Below are 11382 nucleotides of genomic sequence, written 5' to 3'. Positions count from 1 at the left end.
TACTGAAATTATTTTGTTTTATTTAAACGGGGATAGCAGATCCATTCTATGTGTCATACTTGATCATTTCGCGATATTGCCATATTTTTGCTGAAAGGATTTTGTATAGAACAACGACGATAAAGTTCGCAACTTTTGGTCTCTGATAAAAAAAAGCCTTGCCCCTACCGGAAGTAGCGTGACGACACCGGAGGAACAACTGCTCACATTTTCCCATTGTTTACACCAGTAGTGAGAGAGATTCAGACCGAGAAAGTGACAATTACCCCATTAATTTGAGCGAGGATGAAAGATTCGTGGATGAGGAACGTGAAAGTGAAGGACTAGCGTGCAGTGCAGAACGTATTTTTTTTCGCTCTGACCGTAACTTAGGTACAAGGGTTCATTGGATTCCACACTCTCTCCTTTTTCTATTGTGGATCACAGATTTGTATTTTAAACCACCTCGGATACTATATCCTCTTGAAAATGAGTCGAGAACGCGAAATGGACATTCACAGTGACTTTTATCTCCACGACAATACATCGGTGAAGCTCTTTAGCTACTGAGCTAACGTGATAGCATCTGGCTTTACTGCATATAGAAACAAAACAAATAAGTCCCTGACTGGAAGGATAGACAGAAGATCAACCATACTACCAAACTCTGGACATGTAAATACACGGTTAATGCTTTCCAGCTTGGCGAAGCTTAGCAATGCTGTTGCTAACGACGCCATTGAAGCTAACTTAGCTACGGAACCTCGACAGAGCTATGCTAAAAATATTAGCTCTGCACCTACGCCAGCTCTCATCTGCTCACCACGACCCGTGCTCACCTGCGTTCCAGCGATCGACGGTACGACGAAGGACTTCACCCGATCACCGATGTGGTTGGCGGCCCGGAGACGGAGGAAGTCAAGGTGAGGTCGTTCAGCTAGCGCGTCTGCTATCCTCAAAGTCCTCCTGGCTGTGTTGCTGTAGTCCGCCGCTAATACACCGATCGCACCTACAGCTTTCTTCTTTGCAGTCTTCATTGTTCAATTGCAAAAGATTCACCAACACAGATGTCTAGAATACTGTGGAATTTTGGGATGAAAACAGAGCTTTTTTGTATTGGATTCAATGGGTCCGAATACTTCCGTATCAACCGTTGACGTCACGCGCATACGTCATTATATCTAGACGTTTTCAACCGGAAGTGTGGCGGGAAATTTAAAATTGTACTTTATAAATTAACCCGGCCGTATTGGCATGTGTTGCAATGTTAAGATTTCATCATTGATATATAAACTATCAGACTGCGTGGTCGGTAGTAGTGGGTTTCAGTAGGCCTTTAAACAGTCTAAACTCCAACTTTAAAGCTATATTTTGGACAACACACTTTCAACACACTATGGTGGCAAGGTGTGTAAAGTATTCTTCCGTGCTGAGTGGAAAATCAATAACATTTAGTCTGCGACCCTTCTGCTAGAAGCAAAGTTATGTCTCTAAGCACCTCCAGACCAGGGACATTAATATTCAAATTGAGCACTTACAATGAAATATTGTCTACTTAAAATGGGAGGATTTTGTAATTAGGTTCAGTGAAGCAATTTTACTGCATTACTGTGCCGAACTATCACAATACATTGATATGCCGTTTCTAATTAAAGTTGACCTTTCAGGCCTTGTGTGTTTAGAACTAGAACTTCCAAGTAACATGAACAATGCAATCATGATGGCCTATTACATTATCAGTTACAGTTTCTAATTCATGTATTATTCCGATTAAATGTATGCACCGCAGCTTGCATTCTGATTGGTCCTGCATGCAAATGCTGCTTTTTATGGATATGTAGACAGGCTGAGGCGTCTTCTCACATTCAGTCGTCACTACATCATGGGTGGTAGCCATCTAATCATATGCCACCAAAACACTCGCAGCAAGAGACGCAGGATTAACATACTGCAGAGCTCACGTTCACATTCAGGCCAGCGCTGTGTTGGAAGCCCTTTGAATATAAATAGTCATGCATGCATAGAAAACAGACATAGATAATCCTCTCGGGGTTGTGAAGGAAATCTGTAATTACTGTAATGGGGTTTGCAACTTTAGTGGGTCTTTATACTGTGACATTTTGTGACAAAAGCAACTAAATATTTCACCACCATAATCTAGCTTTGTTGGATGGAGGATTCTTATTGAACGACGCATGACCAATAGCTGACTTCAAGGACGCAGAGTCTAGATCAGTGTTTTTCAACCTTTTTTGAGCCAAGGCACATTTTCTTGCGTTGAAAAAATCCGAGGGCACACCACCAGCGGAAATCATTGAAAATCGAAACTCAGTTGACAGTAAAATGTCGTTGTCGCAATTGTTGGATATGACTTTAAACCATAACCAAGCATGCATCACGAGATAGCTCTTGTCTCAAAGTAGGTGTACTGTCACCACCTGTCACATCACGCCCTGGCTTATTTTGAGTTTTTTGCTGTTTTCCTGTGTAAAGTGTTTTAGTTCTTGTCTTGCGCTCCTATTTTGGTGGCTTATTCTCTTTTTTTGTATTTTCCTGTAGCAGTTTCATGTCTTCCTTTGAGCGATATTTCCCGCATCTACTTAGTTTTAGCAATCAAGAATATTTCAGTTGTTTTTATCCTTCTTTGTGGGCACATTGTTGATTGTCATGTCATGTTCGGATGTACATTGTGGACGCCATCTTTGTTCCACGGTAAGTCTTTGCTGTCGTCCAGCATTCTGTTTTTGTTTACTTTGTAGCCAGTTCAGTTTTAGTTTCGTTCTGCATAGCCTTCCCTAAGCTTCAATGCATTTTCTTAGAGGCACTCACCTTTTGTTTATTTTTGGTTTAAGCATTAGACACCTTTTCACCTGCACGCTGCCTCCGACATCTACAAAGCAATTAGCTACCGGCTGCCACCTACTGATATGGAAGAGTATTAAACGGTTAATCTGCCGAACTCTTGACAGCATGGACACTCAACAACAACACATAATTTGCAGACTATAATTACTGGTTTGCAAAAAACATTTTTAACCCAAATAGGTGAAATTAGATAATCTCCCACGGCACACCAGACTGTATCTCACGGTACACTAGTGTTCCGCAGGCACAGTGGTTGAAAAACACTGTTCTAGAAGACTGAACATTCAGACGTTGATATTCAAGGTTTGTTGCCTACATCCGAGCGAAGGCAGAAAATCATTGTTATTGGCGCAGACCCGGAAGGCCAATAGAGGATTTGTTTTGTTTGTCTGTCAGTATCATTGTGAACATCACTAACAGGACTGGAGTGTTACTGTACATAAGCTATAAATTAATCATTTTAAAAACTGCAAGTAGGGGTAAACTGTGCCCTTCCTTGTTTATTTTTGTACACAGTAAAACACAAGCATTACAATAAGCTACCAAAATGTTCTATATAAATGTTGGTTTATATTAGTTAAAACTGATTCTGTTCATAACTTTTATGGACATAATTTCTAGGCGCCGTCAGGGCGTTGAAGGGATCTGGTTTGGTGGCTGCAGGATTAGGTCTCTGCTTTTTGCAGATGATGTGGTCCTGATGGTTTCATCTGGCCAAGATCTTCAGCTCTCACTGGATCGGTTCGCAGCAGAGTGTGAAGTGACTGGGATGGGAATCAGCACCTCCAAGTCAGAGTCCATGGTTCTTGCCTGGAAAAGGGTGGAGTGCCATCTCCGGGTTGGGGAGGAGATCTTGCCCCAAGTGGAGGAGTTCAAGTACCTAGGAGTCTTGTTCACGAGTGAGGGAAGAGTGGATCGTGAGATCAACAGACGGATCAGTGCGGCGTCTTCAGTAATGCGGACGCTGTATCGATCCGTTGTGGTGAAGAAGGAGCTGAGCCGGAAGGCAAAGCTCTCAATTTACCGGTCGATCTACGTTCCCATCCTCACCTATGGTCATGAGTTTTGGGTTATGACCGAAAGGACAAGATCACGGGTACAAGCGACCAAAATGAGTTTCCTCCGCAGGGTGGCGGGGCTCTCCCTGAGAGATTAGGTGAGAAGCTCTGTCATCCGGGAGGAGCTCAGAGTAAAGCCGCTGCTCCTCCACATGGAGAGGAGCCAGATGAGGTGGTTCGGGCATCTGCTTAGGATGCCACCCGAACGCCTCTCAATGGAGGTGTTTAGGGCATGTCCAAAACGGTAGGAGGCCACGGGGAAAACCCAGGACACGTTGGGAAAAATATGTCTCCCGGTTGGTCTGGGAACGACTTGGGATCCCCCGGGAGGAGCTGGACGAAATGGCTGGGGAGAAGGAAGTCTGGGCTTCTCTGCTTAGGCTGCTGCCCCCGTGACCCAAAGCGGAAGAAAATGGATGGATAGATGGAAAAAACAAAACTGAGTAAAAAACACGCCGATGTCTTTCTTTGGGCAGTTAATTAGTGCTGGCAAGCAGACTAATGTAGTTACACAGGGATGGTATACGAAAACTGATGCAAAATTTGTGTCAACATTTTTATGTAATGTTTTTATTTTTATACTTAAGGTCGCAAACAAAAATGTGGGTCACGAGACGCCCCACCGCTAGTTGGCATAGCGAATGCCACAGTGAACCCTGTAAATTCAGCCCAAAACATCTGGGGCCGTACTTATCAAGCTTCTTAGAATTACTCCTAAGAAGTCTGTTAAGAGTTGACTTAAGAGTAAATAAATTCTTCGCTGAAAGCTGCACTTAAAAGTTAGTTATCAAGTGTCTTACTCACACTTTCAGCGAAGTGTAGGACTGAATCTTAAGTGTCACACTCAGAGCTGAATTACGACATTACTATGTGCCGTAAACGGAATTTTAGGTGACGTCATTTCTGTGTCCATAGAAATGACCAATCACGGAAGGGAATCCGTTGTCTAAGAATAAAGAAATATCTTGGAAATATTTAAGTGGACAATGGGAGTGTATATTTTGACAATAAACTACAAAATAATACAAAACAAACTAGTCCCCGCCGGCACTCACGCTACCGCTCCCTCTCTTCTCTTCTCTCGCCCACACACTCACTGACGTCACTCACCCCACGGCCACACACATACGCTACTGTCATAACATTTTCTTTCCAATTCATTAATTAGGCAACTAATTTGAAACTGGTGTGGGTGGCTCTATATATACTAGCCCACTGCAGACACATGCAGAAATCAACAAGGAATCGAAAAGTATTAAATCTGTGACCAAAATAATATCCGCTCTGTCTAAACGATACCGTTTGATCAGCTGCTCGTCATCAAAAAAAACAAAAACATTGTTCCGTTCCCTGAACGTTCGCGCACGTCTCTCTCGCCTCAGTGCCATCCCCTGCTGGCAACTCCTAACCACTTAAGACACCTCTGAAGGTCTCTTAAATATCGTGGAGAGTAGGAGTGATTCTTAGACTTAAGAACGTTGACAAAAAGCTTTTATTCTTAAGTTTGAGAGTAGGACTAAATTTCGCAAATTCTCAGGACTTAAGTGTAAAATGGCACTCTAAGAAGCTTGATAAGTACGGCCCCTGGTCTCAGTTGGTAGTGTTAGCTCATAGCTAGAGATTGACACCTCACAATGGGAAGTGAGAAAGGGAGTGTGAAGGACACTGCTGAGAAGAAGAAGTGGATGATATTCACTGAATTAAAGAAATGGATCTTTAAAAACATGACAGACCATTTAGTCGACTTTGTGAAGCAGTACGAATATAGCGCCGCTGTCTGCACCATACTAAAGCAAAGGGAGTAAATCATGCCAGCCAAGATTGGCAACCAAAACGTGTGTGTCCCAGTTGCCGATCAGTGACAGGTGTGAATGCCAATGCTAAATGGCAAGACAGAGGAAGTGACAATACAAAATAAGAGCACCGGACAGGAACTTGAACACCACACACACACACACGTGAAAAAACAACACAAATCCAAAACAGTCACAAGAGTATGACACTATAGCCACGTGTACATAGGTAAAATGTATTTAATCTGATCATAAATAGCATTAGAATGTTCCTGTGTAAATGGACCCTGAAAATAATTATCTGATTATGACTCAATTAGCATAGTTATTAGTAATATGTATAAAAAGTTCCTCCTTGGGTTACTGCGTCATTTCTGGGTGTTTTCCGGATCATGGTGTGTGTATGTATGTATGTATATATATACATATATACATATATATATATACACAGTATATAGTCCACCTTTCCCCTTAGGTTTAGCTGGGATACGCTCCAGCCCCAAACATGACCCAGAACAGAATAACCAGAAAACAACATGGATGGATGGATTTGACCAATATTGGATAAAGTCACTTAACCTCAGGCTTCCAGTAGCAACACCTTATTGTTTATTGAGTTTAATCTTTAAAAAGACAAATCAATGTGCTTGTATTATTTATAACGTAGTATATGGATTAAATTCTAGACTCTGCCAGCTCATTCCAGTGACCACTACTTCCCATAGACATAACACTAGAAGTAAACCTTTATTAAGAGGGAAAAATCGTCATCTTAAGTGTACAAGCTTTAGTATGGCCCGATGATTTGGAATGAGATTGATAGCTCTATAAAATAATCACATTCTTTAAACATTTTTAAAAAGCATTTTAAGCTAAATTTATTACAATATTATGCTTAGTATATTTAGCACACCCCTCATGGTTAAGGAATTCACATTTGTCGCATAAATTTGGTCTTGACCTCTGTATGTATGATGAGATTATCACAGATCTTCAAGGTGCAACCTTTTAATCAAATTTGAATAATAGGATATTGAGACTGATTTGGTGGATTTAAAGATTCCTTTTTTATTTATAAATGAAATTGTAAATGGGTATTTGGTGGGTAGATTTTGAAATGTATTGTACTGTATTTTGTATATTATATGATGATGTATATTTTAACTGTGGGTCCCTGTCCATAAGCTGTGTACTGCTAGAGCAGTGGTTCTTAACCTGGGTTCGATCGCACCCTAGGGGTTCGGTGAGTCGGCCTCAAGGGTTCGGCGGAGGTCAAAACACACCCGACTCGTGTAAATAAAAACTTCTCCCTATCGGTGTATTACGGATACGGCAACAGCAGAAGTCACACTGATTTGCAGGTGTATAATTTGTTGTGAGTTCATGCACTGTGTTGGTTTTGTTCTTTGCACAAGGTGATGTTCATGCACGGTTCATTTTGTGCACCAGTAAAAAAAAACATGGTAACACTTTAGTATGGGGAACATATTCACCATTAATTAGTTGCTTATTAACATGCAAATTAGTAACATATTGGCTCTTAACTAGTCATTATTAAGTACTTAATGCCTTATTCGGCATGGCCTTATTATAACCCTAACCCTCTAACCCTGACCCTAACCCTAACCAAATAACTCTAAATTAAGTCTTTACTCCTTAGAATTAGTTTCCCTAGTGTCCAAATAACTCTAAATTAAGTCTCTGTTACTTAGAATATGTTCGCTATACTAAAGTGTTACCAAAAACATATAACTGTCTTGAATTTGAAAAAATGAAATACAATTATTTTTCACTGAAGAAGGGTTCAGTGAATGCGCATATGAAACTGGTAGGGTTCGGTACCTCCAACAAGGTTAAGAACCACTGTTCTAGGGGATAACCTTTTTGCAGAACGGACTCTGATATCAACAAAAGAAACAATAATGTAATATAAAATTATGTCTATCAGCAAATAAATAAAATAAATATGTTGTACTGCAAAACATTGAACTGGTTCAAGGGTAAAACAGCCCCAGTTTGGTAGAGACTATTGCCAATAACAGCTTTTCTCTTCCGCCCGGGACTCGAGCCTGGGTCGCCGGAATTAGAGACAAGTGTGCTAACTACCGAGCTAAAATCCCTGGCTGACCCACGTGGGTTACAGTGGGAGAGAGGTTTAGGGAGACCAGTGTCCTCACTCCCTGATAACCTCAAGAGCAGTACTGGCTGTCGGGTTCCGAGCCCGAGCTTTTAACTCGGTAGTTAGTTAGTTAGTTAGTCTCTCATGCCGGCAACCCAGGTTCGAGTCCTGAGCAGCACAGAAATGCAGGGACTGAACCACGCAGGTTGCAACACATTCAACAACAAATATACAGCCAGGTGAAGCTATGTAAAATCCACTTAGGCACAAATCTGTGACCTTAAAAAATGGAATTCCTGAAACCGACTGCAGCGAGTGAGGTGCCATAGAAGACCTATTAAACAATTTTCTCGTAGAGGGTGATGTTTTATTCAGCGCTACATGGCTCCTCAATGACAGTGGGTGATGTATGGGCTGTTAGCATAAGGGTAATAACCCGTTAGGCAACTTGTGCCGTCCACTTACTTACAGCTCTCTGACACATCCACACACAAGCAGGTGAGCGCACCGTGAACATGCCATTTGCCAGGTTGTAAGGGTACATAGTTGCTGATCTATACCAAATGGTCAGAATAGCAAACCATGCGTGTGTGCACGGTTCAGCAAAAGCAAAAGCCAAAGCACGCCACCATCCTTTCAGTAAGCCTGAGGTGACTTACCACTCATGCTGAAGTTCGTCAATGACCAGTAGGGTCTTAAACTTCTTGGAGAGGGATGGAGAAGGAGCCGACTGCTCCACAAACCCGGCGGCGGACGCGGCTGTCTGCTTGACCACGTTAGTGATGGAGCTGAAGAATCCAGAGGAACCACCAGAGAAGGAGGACTGGGCCTGCGGGGACTGCTGAGCCTGCTGGGACAGGCGGCGCTCCTGAGGGCCCGGCGAGCTGGCCGGGGCCTGGGACAAAGGCGGAGCTTTGGTGGGAGATTGGGCCGGGGCCGGCGAGGACGGGGTGGTGGTGGTGGTGGGTCCTTGCTGGGAAGGGGACGAGGCAGTCGGGGGAGGGGGCGCAGTTGGGTCCGGCCTCTGGAGGTCCGTCATGTAGCCGTTGGGCAGGTTGGACATGAAGCTGCTGTCGGAGAGGCGGCGGCGGAGGAAGTTCATGATGGCAGAGTGGGGTTCCGGTCTCGGTTCCTCTTGGTCAGTTGTCAAATGAGGCGACGGGCACACACGCGGGCAGGGCGGGCAGGCTGAGACGGCTACGGCGACGCGAGGTTAGAGGTTAGACGAACGGCAGCGAGCATATCAGTCCCAGCGATGGAGGGATGGATGGATGAAGCGATGGACGCAGCCTTGATCTCCAAAGTGTCGTTCCTTTCCCCTGAGCTTCACACAGTTTCACGTGTTTGTTTGTGCGTCTGCAAGAGAGGTGTGGCGTCGCCCCCTTTGGGTGAGGTGCTGCTGCTCGTTCCCCCCTCAAAACTCTTGCTGCTGCTGCTGCCGCCTCCTGACTTCCTGCAAGCCGAATGCTGCTGAAGGGATGCTGCACGCTCGGCTTATCTCACCCCCCGCCTCCCTTCCTTCTTTTACGTTCACTCACACGCACCCCCTCCTCCCTCCTGTCATCCTCCTCCTACATCATACACCACTCCACTGTATGCCTGTGTGTGTGTGTGTGTGTGTGTGTGTCGTGCTGCAGCCCGGTAGCGCTTGTGTGCCGTGTGCAAGCAGTGGAAAGGGGTTTCCTGCGAGCACGCATGAGATGGCGTACGGCAAATGGAAGCACCTCCTTCTTGTGCCATCCTCTTTTATCAACATGAAGTAAATCCCGCATGCCTTCTGGTCAATACCTAATTTCCTGTTTGCAGCACATACAGGACTGACACATGCAAACACCAATAGTATTCCTGCATGCTGATTTGATTCATTTGGTTCCGAGGATTATGATTTTCCAGAGTCACTGCGGCACAGACAGCAGCTATTTGTTGAGGTGTCTCTTTCAGCCTAAAACAAACGCATCTTTCCTCCTCTGTGTGTCTGCCTTCATTACAGCACGAGAGGTGCACCGCTCTGCATCTGCACTAAGCTTGCTTTTTTTTTTTTTTTTTGACAGAAAATAAGACACAAAAGGAAGAGGATTTAAAGAAGAGCTTAGAGATTTCAACTAAAGAACACTTCAGATGATCTCTGTGAAGCGTGTTATAGTATCACACTGTACCCACCACCAATATTAACCTTTTGATATAGCTCACTTCAGGATTTTATAACAGTCTGATTTAGAGCTGCAGACTTTGCTTTGCTTTTTATGAACCACTGTGTGTAATGTGATATCCTTTCTTAGCTGTTTAAAAGAATCCTAAGAGTGGTTCCAATGGTGATGACATCCCAGTGGGAGGCAGGTGAGGCGGGGCCTCACGTGCCATCATGGAAAGAAAAAAAATGTAAAAAGAAAAAATATATATATTAAATTGTTATATGTATCCAGTGATTATACTATAAAGTTATTTTCCATTTAACTTCACCAGTTTCAAATTATTTTTATTCAAAATAGCTGAATTTTCACATGTGCCGTTCAAATACTGAGAAGAGACTTGCGGTGAGTCACCAGCCAGTTGAGCCTCGCCATGGATTGCGCAATGACTCGGCTAACTGCTGGCCTGCTCTGCAGTGAGACCGTATTGCTATATGAATTATATTATAAATTTCCATAGTTTAGTTAGCTGAGGTATATAATGTACAGTGTATTTTGTCAACAACTGTATGTGTGTAACGTATTTCTTGTGCTGAGCAATCATAAAACGGCTGCGAAGACGCACTGGGTGAGGCTCGCAGTAATCCCGCCTCCTGGTGGTAGAGGGCGGTAGTGATCCCAGATATCATTCTTGTGACTACTCGGCTGCAGAAGAAGTGACAACAAGCAGCAACAGTTAGCAGCGATCGTTTATTTTTTCCTCTCGCCTGAACTTTTAACATGGAGGATTACATATCTAAAATAAAACAGTTTTCTAAACTGGACTTTCAATCGAAGCAGGAGGTAATAAATGAAGATCTCCATTGAGACAGAGAGACTTTTAAAACTGAAGAAAGATAAGGAAGACTTCTATAATATAATATTGTTCATTATCAGTAGCGCTATTGTTCATTATCAATAGCGCTATTTCTATTGGTATTCGTATTGCTCCATTTTTAGTGTAATGTATTTTTATTTTTTCGCTAACTGCTTATTTGCTATTACTTTTACCATCATATTTATACATGTCGTATTTGCTGATATTGCTCTATTGTTGTTGTTGTGTTTGCTGTTGTTTTTGTCTCTCTGTCTAATCCCCCTCCTGTCCCCACAATTCCTCCCTCTGTCTTCCTTTTTTTCCTCTTTCTATCCCCTCCTGCTCCGGCCCGGCTGCACCAAATGATAATATAAATACATTTAATAAAGTAACAATAAGGCAACAAGAGAATTATCCTACACTTCTCTTTTGTAAAGTAAATCTGAACAGCCGATATGGGCATCTACATCAACTATATGATTTGCCTGAGAAGCTGGACAGGACAACAACAAAAAAAGAAAAAAAAAGGAAGACTTCTATAAACAAGTTATTGATGCTTTTGTTCAAAAGGAGCGGTGCATGG

At 43.0% G+C, this 11382-nt stretch overlaps 1 protein-coding gene across 2 annotated transcripts in view; it reads right to left on the bottom strand.

Annotated features, from left to right (window-relative positions):
• The window catches only part of syn2b (synapsin IIb), a 209895-nt gene that overhangs the window by 186363 nt on the left and 12150 nt on the right, over positions 1-11382 (bottom strand). The window contains exon 1 of one of the 2 annotated variants that reach the window (XM_062038235.1): positions 8474-9262. The exons of the other annotated variant lie outside the window; for it this stretch is intronic. Coding sequence (XP_061894219.1) covers positions 8474-8916 — 443 coding nt within the window. The 5' untranslated portion in view covers positions 8917-9262. Of the gene's footprint in view, positions 1-8473; positions 9263-11382 lie in introns of those variants that run through there. 2 annotated transcript variants of the gene reach the window in all.

Source organism: Entelurus aequoreus, linkage group LG26, assembly GCF_033978785.1.
Source record: "Entelurus aequoreus isolate RoL-2023_Sb linkage group LG26, RoL_Eaeq_v1.1, whole genome shotgun sequence".
Classification (NCBI taxonomy): Eukaryota; Metazoa; Chordata; class Actinopteri; order Syngnathiformes; family Syngnathidae; genus Entelurus; species Entelurus aequoreus.
Note: the sequence above shows the minus strand (reverse complement) of the source record. Positions and strands in the feature narration are given on the sequence as shown.